The 16994-nt window shown below is 53.2% G+C and overlaps 1 protein-coding gene across 4 annotated transcripts in view; it reads left to right on the top strand.

The window, feature by feature from the left end:
- Positions 1-16959, top strand: part of MAPKBP1 (mitogen-activated protein kinase binding protein 1) — a 56640-nt gene extending 39681 nt beyond the window's left edge. For 3 of the 4 annotated variants that reach the window (XM_053224144.1, XM_015064899.3, XM_027066994.2), the window contains 26 exons: positions 660-830; positions 1227-1364; positions 1610-1792; positions 2371-2531; positions 3344-3533; positions 4121-4267; positions 4481-4656; positions 5440-5531; positions 5802-5927; positions 6293-6363; positions 6502-6623; positions 6919-6994; positions 7108-7219; positions 7398-7461; positions 7721-7855; positions 8076-8212; positions 8418-8473; positions 10380-10619; positions 11050-11216; positions 11442-11587; positions 11691-11888; positions 12056-12140; positions 12423-12706; positions 12922-13518; positions 13959-14044; positions 14492-16959. In XM_053224144.1, coding sequence (XP_053080119.1) covers positions 660-830; positions 1227-1364; positions 1610-1792; positions 2371-2531; positions 3344-3533; positions 4121-4267; positions 4481-4656; positions 5440-5531; positions 5802-5927; positions 6293-6363; positions 6502-6623; positions 6919-6994; positions 7108-7219; positions 7398-7461; positions 7721-7855; positions 8076-8212; positions 8418-8473; positions 10380-10619; positions 11050-11216; positions 11442-11587; positions 11691-11888; positions 12056-12140; positions 12423-12706; positions 12922-13518; positions 13959-14044; positions 14492-14719 — 4188 coding nt within the window. In that variant the 3' untranslated portion in view covers positions 14720-16959. The remainder of the gene's footprint in view (positions 1-659; positions 831-1226; positions 1365-1609; positions 1793-2370; positions 2532-3343; positions 3534-4120; positions 4268-4480; positions 4657-5439; positions 5532-5801; positions 5928-6292; positions 6364-6501; positions 6624-6918; positions 6995-7107; positions 7220-7397; positions 7462-7720; positions 7856-8075; positions 8213-8417; positions 8474-10379; positions 10620-11049; positions 11217-11441; positions 11588-11690; positions 11889-12055; positions 12141-12422; positions 12707-12921; positions 13519-13958; positions 14045-14491) is intronic. The other variant, XM_053224143.1, reaches the window with a different exon arrangement.
- Positions 16960-16994: the final 35 nt, after the last annotated feature.

Here is a 16994-nt window from a genome sequence, read left to right as displayed (position 1 = left end):
GCACTTTGGCTTCCTGAACAGATGCTAAATCCTAGTCTTTGCTCTGCCTGAAAACAGTGGTTCTTAAGCCTTAGTGAGAATCACCTGGTTTGCTTGGTGAAGTACACATTGTCAGGCCTGCCCCCAGGGTTTCTGACTTTATAGGTCCGAGATGGGACCCCAAAATTTACATTTCTAACGAGTTGCCTAGTGCAGATTCTGCTGGTTTGGGAAGCAGGCTTTGAAAAACCACTGCCTTAAAATATTCCTTATCTCCAGAGGCCCCCTGCTGGGCACATGAGGGATGCCTCTGTGTTCTCAGGCTTACAGGGAGGCAGATGAGGCAGAAATAGGCATGAGTGGTAGTGGTTCTCAACCCTGGAGACCCATCAAGAATCACTCAAGGAGTTTTGAACAAATACAGAGGTGCACACCCTGACACAGATATTGAACAAAATCTGGGCTGTTTTCTTCCTGATGATCATTGTCCTGAGATATTTATCATGTTTTTTAAAATACCTTTGCCCCATAATAGCGCTCTCCTCTTGCCTCTTGGCCAGGGGTCATTAGAGAGATTTTATTGAGTAGCTGGGGGGGCGGGGGATGAGAACCCCCATCCTGAAAGGCTTGGGGCGTCTGTATGCCTCTGGCCCTCACTTCCAGTTCTTGCCTCCCTGCAGAGTGGGCACATGCCTGCCGTCCGGGTTTGGGACGTGGCTGAGCATAGCCAGGTGGCGGAGCTGCAGGAGCATAAATATGGCGTGGCTTGTGTGGCCTTCTCCCCTAGCGCCAAGTACATTGTCTCCGTGGGCTACCAGCATGACATGATTGTCAATGTCTGGGCCTGGAAGGTGAGTAGACTGGGTGGGCTGGCCTGACAGCCTCATGGGAGTTCATGGACCAGTCAGGGAGCCAGGAAGCTGCTGATCTGAACCCCTTCACTCCACTCTGCTCATCTCAGTCTCATTCTAGAAAATAGCCTGAAGCAGAAAAGAAAAACTGTGTAGCCAGGTGTGTTGGTAGAAAGGGGCTAGCTTTATGCCTTTGAGGATCTACAGAGGAAATGAATCTCTTCAGCTCCTCTAGAAAGAAATTCTTCTCTCTCCCTTCTTTTTCTGACCAAAAAATCTTGGAAAGGAGCCCTTTTTAAGTACAAATCCTATCTAACCCCTCCTCCTTCCTCTAAACCTCTTTCTTCTTAGCCCCAAGAGGCAGAATTTTGATTCTTCCTTTGGCTTTCCCTCCAGAAAAACATTGTGGTGGCCTCCAATAAGGTGTCCAGTCGGGTGACAGCAGTGTCCTTCTCTGAAGATTGCAGCTACTTTGTCACTGCAGGCAACCGGCACATCAAATTCTGGTACCTCGATGACAGTAAGACCTCAAAGGTGAGCTGCTGAGGCTGGAAGTAGCCCAGAGCCAGGGCCTGCTCAGCCCACCCCAGGAGACCTTGTTCACTTGGGCCCCTCTCTGCTTACCGAGTGGCCATACAGAAGTTCTGGGTGAGCCAGATGCTGTCCGGGCCAAGGAGTAGTCTCAAAGAATGAGGGGGCCTTGCTGCTTCTCCCCAGGGTCTAGTTTGCAGGGGCAGGCTCTGGGGTGGACAGGTGGCAACTGTGGTGTGTCTCCACAGGTGAACGCCACTGTGCCCCTGCTGGGCCGCTCAGGGCTGCTGGGGGAGCTGCGAAACAACCTGTTCACTGATGTGGCCTGTGGCCGAGGGAAGAAGGCGGACAGCACCTTTTGCATCACGTCCTCAGGGCTGCTGTGCGAGTTCAGCGATCGGAGGCTTTTGGATAAGTGGGTGGAGCTGAGAGTAAGCACCTCTGTCCCAATGGGTAGGGGCTGCCCGTGTGTAAGCTCAGGGGAGATCTGATGCCTCTGGCTCCATACCAGGGTCTAGGCCCTCACGCATGCAGGAGGGGACCCCAGGAGAGAGAAGCTTGTGGGAGCCAGAGCTTGGCCTAGTTCCAGCCCTTGGAGATCTCTATAACTGCCTCCTCTCTGCTTTCTCTTTCCATCTTTCTTTCCTCTGCTTCCCTCTTCTCAGAATACAGACAGCTTCACAGTAAGTGGTACCTAGACCCTCCTGTCTTTCTCATGCTGTTTCTTTCTCTTTGCTGGGCTTTTCCTTCTTTGTCCTCTTTGCCAAAACTTCTCGTGCCTTAGAAGGGTCCCTGACTCCCATCCCCCAATTGCACGTGGCTGTAGGCCCTCTGGCCACCTGCTGCTGGAGGGAGGGGTATCTCTAGATGACAGCTGAGGGGCTCAGGCCAGAGCTGCTGGGGAGCTTTTTCCTTGCCTCTGCCTTGGCTGGTCCTTCCTCTTGGCAGGTGACTCTTGAGGAGGGGTTGGGCAGGTGACCCTTGCTGACCTGAGCCCTTCTGCCTGCAGACTACTGTGGCCCACTGCATCTCTGTGAGCCAAGACTACATCTTCTGTGGCTGTGCTGATGGCACCGTGCGCCTCTTCAACCCCTCTAACCTGCACTTTCTCAGCACGCTGCCCCGGCCCCACGCCCTGGGGACAGACATTGCCAGCGTCACTGAGGCCAGGTGAGCTGTGTGGGCCCCCTGCCTCCATTCAGAGCCTCACCTTGGGCCCAGCCTTCCCTGGCTGTGCTTCAGGAGTCAAACTGAGGAGTGTATCAGTGCCCCCATGATTGCCAGCACCACCTCTGTAGACCAACAGCTTTGGGCTTATTGATACTGGTTGCAACCAAGGAGGCTGCACACCGTGGGAAACCGGCGAGTGTCTTAGGAAGGGGGGAGGGTAGGTAGGGCTTATCGTAAGATTTGGGCTTGTATTAGATCATTTTAGGAATGGTTCAAGGTGTTGAAGTTTTGCTCTGGTTAGATGCTGTCAGGAAGTACAGGCAATTCTACAATTGGACTTCTTAATCATTTTTATCTAAAAGGTGGAAGGGAAGATACGGGGCTAAAGCTGTAACTGGTAAAGAAGTAGCATTCAATCATGATAGATGGGAATGGAAATGTACGGTCATTTTTGTGGTTTATACAGTGACGTGTGTTTATCTGTCCTCAGACACAATTATAGAGGGGTCTTGTTTTTGTTCTGTTCCATCAGGGCCGCAGAGGTACCTTGTCTGACTTTCGTGTTCTCTGACACTGTGTTCATCACGAGAACACTGAGGTCCAACAACTAGTGCCAGGTCAGGGGTCAGCTCCTGGCTGACAGCTGTCAGAGACCTTTTTCTTTCTCAGGCAGCTGCCCCCTGCAGGTGTGGAGAGGGCTCCTCATGCTCCCTCTGCTCCTTCCTTTGTTCTTTGGCTTCTGTTTTCATTCTTTTTAGTCCTCCATTTCATCAGCTCCTCACTCACTGTTTGCCCTGTCCTCTTCCCCACAGTCGCCTCTTCTCTGGAGTGGCCAATGCCAGGTATCCAGACACCATTGCCTTGACTTTTGATCCTACTAATCAGTGGCTGTCTTGTGTATACAACGACCACAGCATTTATGTTTGGGATGTGAGGGACCCCAAGAAAGTGGGCAAGGTGTACTCAGCTCTGTATCATTCCTCCTGCGTCTGGAGTGTGGAGGTATGTGGGCTGGGCTGGCTTGGGACTGACCAGGTTTGCTGGGGTACCATTGTGGGGCAGGAGGTGGGGATCCCTGAAGATGCCTTCATATTCCTGCTGCCTCCTTGTTTCTCCAGCAACATCCCTGTGTATCCGCATATCTTCATGGGTCCTGAGGATTGAGCTTGAATTTTACTGCTTGTGTATCTCAGGCTTCTTCCATTGTATCCCTGTCTATCCCTAGCTTTGCCTCATCCTGGGCTGGGTGATCTTGGACAAGTTACTGAAATTGACTGAATCTCAGTTTCCTCAACTGTAAACTGGTGTACCTGATTACTCCAGTTGTCCTAAGGATTAAATGAAATGATATAAGCGGATAAGCGGGAGATGTAGAAGAGTGCCTGGAACATAGCGGGAGCTTTGTTAAGGTTTTTGCCCTTAGTGATAATACGGAGTATCTAATAGTTATGGCTTGCTTACTCTGTGACAAACACTGGGCTAAGTCTTGGCCAGCATCCTCTCTTTAATCGCATTCCCTTCCATCTCCTTGGGCAGGTAAAGGACTGCCCCCTACATGGAGATCTGACTTTGTTCCCTCTGCCCCTCAGGTCTACCCTGAAGTGAAGGACAGTAACCAGGCCTGCCTGCCCCCAAGTTCCTTTATCACCTGTTCCTCAGACAATACCATCCGCCTGTGGAACACAGAGAGCTCCGGGGTACACGGCTCCACCCTGCACCGAAACATCCTCAGCAATGTGAGCCCTGAGGCCTTAGGGCATCTATTCCCTACTTAATGCCCCCATCCCCTCAGCCTTCACACCCCCTTCTCAGGAACTGGGTCCCTTCCAGCTCTGGTTTGGCTGGGCTCTTTGAGCCAGGGGTTTATCTTGTCCAGCATTCTTCTCCCTTTGCAGCTGTACTGGGTCAGGCCTGCCTGATTCACCTGCTATTCTGACATGCTCCCCTAGGACCTCATTAAGATCATCTATGTGGATGGGAACACTCAGGCCCTGCTGGACACCGAGCTGCCCGGAGGAGACAAAGCTGATGGGTCCCTGATGGATCCCCGTGTGGGCATCCGCTCTGTGTGTATCAGCCCCAACGGACAGCATCTAGCTTCTGGGGACCGTGTAGGCACGCTCAGGTAATGCCAGGCCTGGAGTGGTACTGACTGCCTCCCACGGCACAGGCCGAGGGAGTTAGGTCCTGAAGGACAGAGCTTTAGAAAAATTGGCTCTGAAAGATTGGGGAACAAGATGTCTATATACATGAAAAGATAGTAACTTTACAATGAAGAAACCCAGCAGAAACCATCCTAACCAAGTGAGTGAACTTAACATCCTCATGTCAACCTCATGAAGCCCATAATATGTGCTAAGATGGACATAGCATGGTTTCTGTGGTATTCTTGCCCCAAATGCGTAAACTCAGTTCAATCATGGGAAAACATCAAGCAGACTAAAACTGAGGTATGTAGGACAGAGTAGTCAATACTTTTCTAAAGAGTGTTGAAGAGTGATCAATACTCCTCAAAAGCATCAAGGTCATGAATGATAAGGAAAGACTGAAGAACTGTCACCAACTACAGGTGATAAGGAGAAACAACAATTAAATGCAATTTGGACTCTTGATAGGATCTTGGATCCAGAAAAAAGGCTTTGTGGAAAAACTGGTGAAATTCAAATAAAATCCTTAATTAATTAATTAATACTACTGTACCAATGTAAATTTCCTGCTTCTGGTATTTGAACTGCCGTTAATATGAAAATTCTCTATGCTCATTGCAATTTTTCTCTAAACCTAAAAGTTCAAAAATAAATAAAAATACAATTTTAAAAACAGGTTAGAGGGAAGGTATAGCAGAGAATGGAGGGTGAGCCTCTCCTCTGGTAGCCTGTCAACACCCTCTTCCCTCTCATCTTTGCAGAGTGCACGAGCTGCAGTCTCTGAGTGAGATGCTAAAGGTGGAGGCCCATGACTCAGAAATTCTATGCCTGGAGTACTCTAAGCCAGACACAGGTAAGAAGGATGCCTGGGAGCTAGCCCAGAATGGCACAGGGCCCCTCCAGTCCTGCTAGTGCTACTTACGTCCATCCTGGCTCTTGGATGCGGGACTGAGCGTCGTTTGAATCACTTGGTATTGCAGGTTTAGAGGAGGACAGCTCCATGCCTGCTGCATGGTTCACTTGGCTCAGAGTTAAGGGGCTCAGTTCCTGTGGTCCTTCTGCCGGGCCCACATAGGGGTTTGCTCTGGGCACTCACGGGCTGATAGAGTTCTTTCAACCCCAGGTCTGAAGCTGTTGGCGTCAGCGAGCCGGGATCGGCTCATCCATGTGCTAGATGCTGGCCGTGAATATAGCCTGCAGCAGACGTTGGACGAGCACTCATCCTCCATCACTGCTGTCAAGTTTGCAGGTGGGGGCAGGGCAGTTGAGACACATCTTGCCACCTACCACCAGTATCCTCCACCCCTATCTCCTGCCTCCATGAGAAGGGTGTGCCAGTCGCAAGGATGTGTGGGACAGCAATTGGGAGGCCTGGAGCTGGATGGGAAGACAGGTGGAATGTCGACTATCAGTCTAGGTGACTGTGAGCCAACCAGGTTGGCTGAGGACAGAGAGAACAGAAAGCTTAGGTTTGGAGGAAGTGTCCTGATTTAATTGGTTGTCCTGGTCATGTGGAATAGTTCAGCAGTGGGGCAGTATGGAGGGAAGGCAGAGGAAGGGCTGGCCCCCTTGTGGTGAGAGCTGTGGTAATAGCTAGGCCCCCCTCCTCCATAGCCAGCGATGGGCAAGTCCGCATGATCAGCTGTGGAGCAGACAAGAGCATCTACTTCCGAACTGCACAGAAGGTGAGGGTATGGGGCTTCCCTGAATAGGGCAGTGGTTGGGGAATCTCAGTCGTTCCCTGAGCTGAGATTGTAAGAGGTGAAGGGAGGCGAAAGCCGGGCTTTCTGGGCCTAGTGAGCCCACATGTTCTACCCCTTCAGTCCGGAGATGGAGTACAGTTTACACGGACGCACCACGTGGTACGGAAGACGACCCTCTATGATATGGATGTGGAGCCCAGCTGGAAGTACACGGCCATCGGCTGCCAGGACCGAAATATTCGGTGGGCGTCCCCTTCTCAAACCATCTAACGACCTTCCTTTGTGACCTCCACCCATGTGACCTGAGGGGTCAGCTTTAAGCAGCTGTCTCCCCATTTCTGTCTTTTTGTCTAGGACTTTGTACCCCTTGAGCCTGTAGAAAGAGCACTTTGCCTTACCCAAGAGGTGGTAGCCTCTTTGGTGTTGGGGAGTGGCTCTCAGAGAGAACAGGGCTGGGACTGAATGCTGCGGTCTCTGTCATCCAGGTGTGCTTGATTGTGGCCTCTTCTTCATGTGAACAAGAGTGTTTCTTTACAGGATCTTCAACATCAGCAGTGGGAAGCAGAAGAAGCTGTTTAAAGGATCACAGGGTGAGGACGGCACTCTCATTAAGGTAAGGGCCCAGCAGGATGGGCTCTGGACCAGAGAAAGGAAGGACAGGGGTAGTGTGTGGAAAGGGACTGGTGCTTCCCTTGTCCTCTGCCAGCTGTGTGTCCCACTCCTCAGGTGCAGACAGACCCCTCAGGGATCTATATCGCCACCAGCTGTTCTGACAAGAACCTCTCCATTTTTGACTTCTCCTCAGGCGAGTGTGTGGCCACCATGTTTGGCCACTCAGGTAAGTGTTTCCCCAATAATCTACGGCTGGAACTTTACTCTTTCCTCCTTTAGTTTCTGGGGACCTAGCAGAGCTACTCGCCCCACCCCTCCCACCAACCATTGACCTCCACTTTTGGGACAGAAGCTTGGCGGGGACTTTAGAGTGGCTCATAGGCCGTATTCTTTGTTCCTCACAGAGATTGTCACTGGCATGAAGTTTAGTAATGACTGCAAACATCTCATCTCTGTGTCAGGGGACAGGTGAGCAGAAGCCAGCTTCCCTGAGACACAGATTTTTCCTCTGTGCCACACATATACCCAGCTCCCTCCCCTCTTTTCACATCAGTGATGTCTCTGGGAAGTAGGGCTGAGCAGGGGTCTTTCTTGGCTGGGCCTGATGTGGTGCTAGAGGGTGGCCCTGGTCTTCTTGACAGCCCATGAGGAAGGGGAACTAGTGGTGTGCTACCTACCCCAGGTCCTACCCTACCCCTCCCTCACCCAACTCTGTGGCTCTATCCAGCTGTATATTTGTGTGGCGCTTGAGCTCTGAGATGACCATCAGCATGAGGCAGCGTCTGGCTGAGCTGCGCCAGCGTCAGCGAGGGGGCAAGCCACAAGGACCATCTTCTCCCCAAAGGGCTGCGGGTCCCAACCGGTGAGAACAGAGTATGGTTATGGGCGAGTGGTGGGTGGGCATGTAGACTGCTTGCTGTGATCTCCGTGCTACTCCTTTCTGCTCTGGACTTGACATTCACCTGTACCTCCCAACTCCTGTACCCCCCCCAACACACATTTCTTACCTGAAGACCCATAAAGGTTGGCCTCTACCTGCAATGAGTCTCCTCTCTCCATGACCTTCCTTGTCTTGGACTTAGGCATGAGGCCCCATCGATGCTGTCTCCTGGACCAGCTCTGTCATCAGACAGTGACAAGGAGGGAGAAGATGAAGGCACTGAAGAAGAAGAACTGCCAGCTCTGCCTATCCTTGCCAAGGGTACCAAGAAAGAGCCAGGTGTGTGAAAGTCTCATGTAGGGCCAGAGAGGCACCAGTTGGCACAGTGGCCAGATATGCCCTTTCTGGTACTGTGGGGGTGAGATCAGGGTGAGCTGAGGAAGTCAGAGCATCACTGTGGCCACACAGGTATGGGCTGATGTGGAGCCAGGGCTCTGGGTGGGTGGGCTGGAGATACTCTCTCTGACTGCCTGTCTCTGTCTAGCCTCAGTGCCTGGCCCAGTCCTGCCCCGAAGCCTGTCCCACTGGGAGATGAGTCGGGTGAGTCACCATCGTTATAATGCCCTTCCAAGGTTATAAGAGGCAGAGGAAGGTGAAAGTGGGCTCTCTAGGCCTGCCCACATGCTGTACCCCTTGAGTTTAAGAAAGAGCCTTGTGGGAGAGTCTGAGCAGCTTGACTGGTCCCAGGTTACAGATGATGAAGCCTAGGGGTCTCCTTCCTGCAGTCTGGGTGGGGTGGCCTGCAGGGGTGAGTCGCCACTAGAAGAAGTGCTCCACTTGTTCAGCTGTCTGGAGGCCTAGGAGTAAACATGAACAAAGAACAGGTTGAGGTGGGGAGTAGAAAAGGGGTGTCCGAGCCAAACTGTTAGAACTGCAAGAGGGGCTCCTGGGTGGCTCAGTTGGTTAAGCGTCCAACTCTTGATTTCGGCTCAGGTCACGATCTCATGGTTCATGGGTTCGAGCCCTGTGTCGGGCTCTCTGCTGTCACTGTGGATCCTGGTTCGGATCCTTTATCTATCTTTCTTTCTGCCCCCCACCCTCTCAAAAATAAATGAACATTAAAAAAAAAAAAAAGAACTGAAATTCAAGAAAATCAAAGATGCAAAGAATAGAAATCTGGAGAAACTAGTTTTTTTTAATATACATATATAATTTATTGTCAAATTAGTTTCCATACAACACCCAGTGCTCATCCCAACAAGTGCTTTCCTCCGTGCCCATCACCCGCTTTTCCCTCTTCCCCAGCCCCTATCAACCCTCAGTTTGTTCTCAGTATTTAAGAATATTTTATGGTTTGCCTCCCTCCCTCTCTGTAACTTTCCCCCCCGCCGCTTCCCCTCTCCATGGTCTTCTGTTAAGTTTCTCAAGATCCACATATGAGTGAAAATATATGGTATCTGTCTTTCTCTGACTACTTTTTTCACTTAGTATGATACTCTCCAGTTGCATCCACATTGCTGCAAATGGCCAGATTTCATTCTTTATTATTGCCAAATAGTATTCCATTGTAAATATAAACCACATCTTCCTTATCCATTCATCAGTTGATGGACATTTAGGCTCTTTCCATAATTTGGCTATTGTTGAAAGTGCTGCTATAAACACTGGGGTACATGTGCCCCTATGCATCAGCACTCCTGTATCGCTTGGGTAAATTCCTAGCAGTGCTATTTCTGGGTCATAGGGTAGTTCTGTTTTTCATTTTTTGAGGAACCTCCTCCACACACTGTTTTCCAGAGCATGGAGGAACTAGTTTTAAAGACCCCACGTTAGGAGGTAAGCTCAGAACTTCCAGAGTAGTTATTTGGAGGGAAAGGGCTGTGAGAGGACTGGGCAGCTACTTCAGGGCAGCCAGAGGCGGATACAGACTTTCTGGGCAAACCCCACAGCAGCCCAGCCCTCACTTGGGCCACATCAAGACTTCAAGGGGGCAGCGCCTTCATTGTTAGCAGCAGCTCCATGGAATAATAGTGGCATGGTGCTTCTGGTGCCTTCTGACCAGGCCAGGGGCTCAAGGCTGGACTATTGGTTTGTCCTTGGTGCTGTGAATGGACTTAGAACTGTCTTCTGAGTAAGGGATTTTGTAGAGATTCCCAGCTCCAAGGTCTCCATGACACCGGGCGAAGGCTGAGACTAGAACATCTAAGACAGGACATAGAGTAAAGCTAAGAACATGAATTCTGGACCCAGACTACCTGAGCTGTAACCTGCAGGCAGGCCCTTACTGTCTGTGGGACTATACAGGTTACCTAAGTCCCCTGTGTTTCAGTTTTCCCATCTGTAAAAATGCGGAGAATAATACTACTGACTTCATAAGGTGGTTGTGGGGATTAAGTGAGCGAACACATGTAAATAAAATGCCTGGCACACAGTAAGTGATATATGAGTGTTCACTGATACTATTGTATGGTGGTTGTTAACTTCCCCCTCCTCTGCCCCACACCAGGCACAGGAGACGGTGGAGTTCCTGGCCCCAGCTCCTGTGGCCAATCAAGGACCCAGAAGAAGGAGCCGCTGGGCTCAGCCAGGCGTCGAGCTGAGTGTCCGCTCCATGCTGGACCTGCGGCAGCTGGAGACACTGGCCCCAAGCCCTCGAGACCCTAGCCAAGACTTGCTGGCCATGACCCCGTCTTGCCCTGGGAAACATGGTCAGCAGGTCCCTCCTGAGACCTCACATGCTAGCCAGGTGAGCCAGCTTTCTCCCAGCAACCTAGAGATCTCCAAGCAGCCTTAGGCAGCCTTATGCCAACAGCTGGGGCCTGAGCACTGGGCCATCTATGCTTGCTCTACTCCTGTGGCACATTGGTAGCCTGGACTGCAAAGGTTCAGGCTGGCTAGGCTGTGTGGTGTGGTGATTGGGGTGGTACCCTTTGCCCTGGGCCAGGTTTCTTCAAGGGCTCATGATATTAAGTGGTGGCTGAAGGTTGACAGCCTGGAGTGTGACAGAATATTGTTATTCCAGAAGCTCAAGAACAGTAGCTGGGGCTATCCTCAGAGTTGGAATATTCAGCTTCCCCCAGAACTTATACACACCAAATCCTTGCCCACCTCCACCTCTTTTCTCAGACCTTTTCTCATGTCAGCATCCTCAGTAATGCCCCTTTGTGTGTTCCCAGAACGAAAAGCCCCCTCGGCATCAGGCTTCCCAACCCTGTTCCTGCCCCCACATTATTCGATTGTTGTCCCAAGAGGAAGGGGTCTTTGCCCAAGATCTGGAGCCTGCACCCATCGAAGATGGTATTGTCTACCCGGAGCCGAGTGACAGTCCCACCCTGGATACCAGGCAAGGGTCCTTCCCTCATCAGACTTCAGAGGCTACGCAGTCTTCCCTTCCTGTGCATTCTTTATATGGGAGGGCTGGCCCAGGATACTCAGGGCTTCCCTGCCACTTCGCCCCTGCCTCATCCCCAGTCCCACTCACAGGTCGGGGAGAAGGAAGCCAGATGTCTGGTGGGGCTGCTCACCCCTGCTAACTTCCTCTTCTTTCCCCTGCTGGCCCTCCTGAAAGTGAGTTCCAGGTGCAGGCTCCAGCCCGAGGGACCCTGGGAAGAGTGTATCCAGGCAGCAGGGCTTCCGAGAAGCACAGCCCTGACAGTGCCTGCTCTGTGGATTATAGTAGCAGCCGCCTTTCCAGCCCTGAGCACCCCAACGAAGGTGAGGCTGCAGCTTTGAGGGAGGTCAGTGGACTGAGGTGGGAGTGGAGGCTCTGGCGACAGGTTGGTGCAGCATGATGCTTCTGTCCCTTCCCCACATCCAGACTCTGAGAGCACGGAGCCCCTGAGTGTGGATGGCATTTCCTCAGACCTTGAAGAGCCAGCCGAGGGTGATGAGGAAGAGGAGGAAGAAGAGGGAGGCACTGGCTCCTATGGGCTACAGGAAGTCAGTCCCCATACTCCAGACCAGGAGCAGTTTCTAAAACAGCACTTTGAGACTCTGGCCAATGGGGCTGCTCCAGGTGTGGTCAGAGGGCCAGTATGTGGTCACTGTAGTCTTCTCTCCTTCCCTCCTTGCCTGGATGAGAGGGAGGGTACAAGGGTAGGCCATGCCCTGGGTTACCTTCTAGGGGAGGCAGAATCTGGCACCAGGGCTTGCTTCACTTCATAATTTCTGTCACCCTGGCAGGGGGCCCAGTCCGGGTACCAGAGAGGACAGAGTCTCGGAGCATCTCTTCACGATTCCTGTTGCAAGTGCAGACCCCCCCACACAGGTACCTCTCCCCACAGCAGCTCTTACTCTCCTACAAGGAGCTCTGGCTCACTTGACCCCCCGGCCCTCCCCAGAGGGCCAGTCCTGGCTCTGGGGCAGCATGCCACCCTCCTCTCTCCAAGGCTGCTATCTTCCTATGCTCAACAGTATTTTGCACTCCCAAGTTTGGGACGACTGGCCTGCTGGCTTTGTGCCATTCCTTGTCTCCCAGTGCTTCTCCTCATGTTGGCAAAGGGGACTCCTAAGCCTCCTCTGGGCCTTCTTCCACATTTCCTCCCTGTAGGGAACTGTCTCCATCTTCCTCAAGCCTGGCGCTGCCATCGAGACCAGTCCAGATGCTGCAGGCTTCGGGTGAGCAGCTGAGAGGCAGTGGTGCCAGTCCTCCAGGAGCACCCCCAGAGGCAGAGCCCTCCCCTGGAAATGGTGGCCCCCAGCAAGCAGTTCCTGTGCTTTTGCCACGACGCCGTCTCAACCCGGATAGCAGCTGGTCTCCCAAGAGAGTGACTGCAGCCAGCCCCTTGGGTGGACTCCAGAAAGCCCAGTCTGTGCAGAGCCTGGTGCCACAAGGTGAGGAGCCTGGTGGGCTCAACTCCAGGGTGTGGGGAGTGTGGAGCACATGAGCATGCTAGAGGGCCTGATTTAGCTCTGATGTGTCACTGTGCTTGCCACTGGGTGTCCCTTAGTGGGTATGTGTGGGGCATAGCAACTCTTAGGGAGCTGAGTCTTTGCACCTGGGATGTCTTCCTCACCACCTGACCTGTATATCTCTGTCTTCTCTGCAGATGAGGCCCCTCCACCAGGTCCATTGCTCTTACGGGAGATGGAAGCCCACGCGGGCCTGCGCTCCCTGCCACAGGCTGATGGCCGTCTTTCTCAGCCTCACTCCTACCAGAACCCCACCACCAGTTCCATGGCCAAGATCTCCCGCAGCATCTCTGTTGGGGAGAACTTGGGGCTGGCAGCCGAACCTCAAGCTCCTGCTCCCATTAGAGTCTCACCGCTCAGCAAGCTAGCCCTGCCCAGCCGGGCTCACCTGGTCCTGGACATTCCAAAGCCACTGCCTGATCGTCCTACCCTGGCCACATTCTCACCTGTTACCAAGGGCCGGGCCCCTGGTGAGGTGGACTGGCCTGGCTCCCCAGCAGGCCTGGGAAAGGCTCACAGTACATCTGAGAGGCGGGCCTGTTTGGGGGAGGGTGCCCCTCCCAAGCCTAGGACAGAGTGCCAGGCTCAGCCTGGGCCCAACAGCCCCTGTGGCCAGCAACTGCCAGTCAGCCCCCTCTTCCGAGGCCCTGAGAACTTGCAGTCCCCAACCCCTGAGAAGACTCCCAGCCCCATGGAATGCACCAGGCCGGGGGCAGCCCTGAGCCAGGACTCAGGTGTGCACAGCTCTCCAGCTCTCATCTCCTGCCCCATCCTCTTTCTCCTGTCTCTGCTGTCTCCTCTCTGGCTCTATCCCATTTCTGTACATCCAGCCTCTGGTGTTTTTGTCCTGTCTGCCCCTGTCTCAGTCCATAAGTCACACCCCTGATGGTGAGACACTCCTGCCAGTCTTCACGATCTCCTTGTGACCCATTTGCCCCTTCAATGCTTCTGGCCCCTGGGGCTGGGGCTGGCCCTCCTCTCTGGACCTCGCTTTCTGTGTGGTATTTGGGGGAGGGATGTTGTTGGGGAGGAAGGAGGCAAGAAAAGGGACAGTGGGCAAGTGGAGGTGGTGTGATCCTACAGGTAGGCCTCTCCTGCAAACAGTGACCTCTGGGTGGGAGTCCTGAAAAGGCAGCTTTGCTGGGCCTTACTGAGTTGTATCTGTCCCTCCCAGAACCAGCAGTGAGCCTGGAGCAGTGCGAACAACTTGTGGCAGAGCTCCAGGGCAATGTACGCCAGGCTGTGCGGCTCTACCACTTGGTACGTGTTGGGCACCTACCGTGGGGGGAGACAGAGTGCTAGCTGTGTATCCAGAACAACCATGCTAAGGCTCTTCCACTGACAGATGGGTGGAGCAATCAGGAACATTCTGGGCAGAGTAGCTGAGGGAGGTAGAGGCCATTAGGCCGGGGCTCTTGAATCGCGGACCTATTGGCCCTAAGAGCTGGAGACTTTCTCAGACTTGGGGGGGTAAGGGTGGAGAGACCATCTGTCCTAGTTTGCTCGGGACCATCCCAGTTTATGTCTGTTGTCCCAGTATAATTATTCATTGTATCCCTTGTCATATGTCAAAAAGACATAGGGGCAGTCCAGCAGGGCCTTCTTTGGAGGCAGGCTAGACCCAGATGGGGCCCCTCCCCTTTATACATCCATTGACAGGATGTTCCTCCACTGTTCCTCCAACTCACTTCCTGGGTCCTCCTGCAGGTGGCTGGCTGCAAGACGCCCTCAGCAGAGCAAAGTCGCATCACCCAGCTCCTCAGAAACACCTTCTCTTCAGTGAGGCAGGAGCTAGAGGCCCTGGCTGGCGCAGTGCTGTGCAGCCCGGGTGGGAGCCCTGGGGCTGTGGGGGCTGAGCAAACACAGGCCCTGCTAGAGCAATACTCAGAGCTGCTGCTTCGGGCTGTGGAGCGGCGCATGGAACGCAGACTCTAGTTCCAGAATCCTATTCCAAGTGAATGCTTCCCTTATTCCAAACTGTAGCCCCTGCTCCACTCTCCAAAACCTGTGGGGATGCTTGGAGTGGATCGCAGGGATCAGTGCTCAGAGGGAAAGCAGTTTTCCCAGCTACTCCTCATGGGGCCCCCTGTATTTATTAATTTATTTCCCTGACTGTCGCCTCACTTTCTTGGAACCCCTGCCTCCACAGCCCCTTCAGTGGCTCATGCAGGGTAGGTCTTAGATCTTTGTCATCTTGGTGCTGTGAGGAGTAGGAGGGCAGCCTGCCCCATCTGGGGGAAATCGGGAAGGGCTGGCCCTCTCTTCTTAGAAGCCATTTGAAATTACTGCAGGGATCAGCTCCCTGGGGTGGAGCACACACAGGGTATTTGGTGGGGTGGAAGTGAGAGGCCACGTGGCATTCAGTGCCCTTCAGCCAACAGCGGAGCTTCACCTCTACCTCTACTTCCCTTCCCACACCAGCTGTACTCCCCTGGCTGCCAAAGCAGGGGGTTATGTTTTCCCCACTTCCTGGCAGTTGTGTAGGGCAGAGCCCTCTAGTCCTCCAGGGCGTTCCTAGCCATCAGGAGGCTTGAGCTGGTGTCAAGGCCTGAGCCCCCACATTCCACTCCCATCCCCCCTCTAAGAGAGCCCTACCATTATCTCTCTCCCTGTGCCCCCTTTCTCTCCTGGCCAGAACTTGTGGAGACAGCTGTGGGATGTTGCTGCAGGACAGTAAAGCCCTCTGCTGGGCAAACATAAAGCCCTGGCCTCCTCTTCTTAGCCCCTTGGTCTTCTCTATCCTCCCAACCCTTGTCCCCAGCAGGCTCCTAGACCCAGAGGCCACCTTCTCCTTGCATCCTGAGTGATGCCCAGTCAGAAGCCTGTGTTAGAACTTCTCTCATGGTTTACAGGGCAGCAGCCCACCTTCTAAGGACCTTAGCCACAGAACTGTACACACACACACACACACACACACACACACACACAAGTTGAGTGTTTATCGCTAAAGTACTTGGCTGGCTGATGTGTGCCTGGTTTCCCTTCATGTACTACTCCTGCTTCACCACCTTGGCTCATATGGAACTATCAAGGAGCACAAAAAGGACTGGAATGTAGTAACCTGAATTCTGGATTCTTGGTGTCCACAACCTAGCTGATGTGAGATGGCTTGTTGGTTCCTGGTTCAGGTGGAAGGAGCCTCCTCAAAGGCAGTGCTGGGCACCCAAGATGCTCTGGATGCTGGAAGTTGAGGGGAGGGGGAGGCACATGGGAGTGCAGAAGGGGCCAAGAGACACATTGGAAAGGTGGTAGGTGGGACAGGTATGTAGTAGAGGGCAGGGGGTAGATTAGAATTAGAAGGGCAGTTGTTAGGGGTGAGGGGAAGGAGATAGGGTACAGTGGGCTAAGGTAGAGTAGGACCAAGTAGTGAAGCAGTGGTTGAGGAACTGGGGTGAAGAACACGTGTCTCTGGGCCCTGCTGCTTCCCTCTGCCTCAGGTAAGTCAGTGTAGCTTTCCTGAAGCTCCAGGCCACAACAACCTATTCTCCCATGGACAGGCCCTGGGGCCCTGCTGGTTCAATAGGCAGCAACTTAGAAAGTTGGTTTTTGTAAAGTGCCCCGCTCTTGTTTGCATCAGCCAGAGTGCACCAGAACAGATGAACCTAGTTCACCACCCCCACCCGCCTTCTGTACTACTACCACCTGCATGGCCACACTGCAAAGAAGTCCTGGCCCCAAGAACCCCTGCAGCTGAGGGTGGACCCTGGCAGGGCTGCAGCTGCCCTTGTGAGGGTTAGAAGTCTACTACCATTCCCCCAACCGGCACAACAGCCACAGATCAGCCCCAGGCCTGGCCCTCTGGTCTGGGCTCTTGGAGATCCTCAGCCAACCAGTCCTTCAGAGGAGGGAGCTAACACTATCGCTAAGGTTTGTGAGAAGGTGGCCGCCCTTTCCCTACCTCAGCTGAGCGCTTAGGTGGGAGAGGGGGTCTTGTGGCCGCCGGCGCCCGTCCCCTTCTGCATGTCTGAGGCCACCGGCAACTGCCCCTCCCCCCCCCCCCCCCGAACAGATTTGCCCTGACCCAGTTTTGAAAACCTCCTTATTTATAACTTTTATACTTTGTTCAGGCCATGGGCGCTTCCCTCCTCCCGAGGTCTCACGGGGCAGGGGCCGTTTTTAACTCGTCCATTTGTATTGATGTATGAACTCATCAATAAACACAATCATTTGTTAAATCTGGGATGCCAGCGAGTGCGGCAGGCTGGAGACG

This window comes from Acinonyx jubatus, chromosome B3, assembly GCF_027475565.1.
Source record: "Acinonyx jubatus isolate Ajub_Pintada_27869175 chromosome B3, VMU_Ajub_asm_v1.0, whole genome shotgun sequence".
Lineage (NCBI taxonomy): Eukaryota > Metazoa > Chordata > Mammalia > Carnivora > Felidae > Acinonyx > Acinonyx jubatus.
Note: the sequence above shows the minus strand (reverse complement) of the source record. Positions and strands in the feature narration are given on the sequence as shown.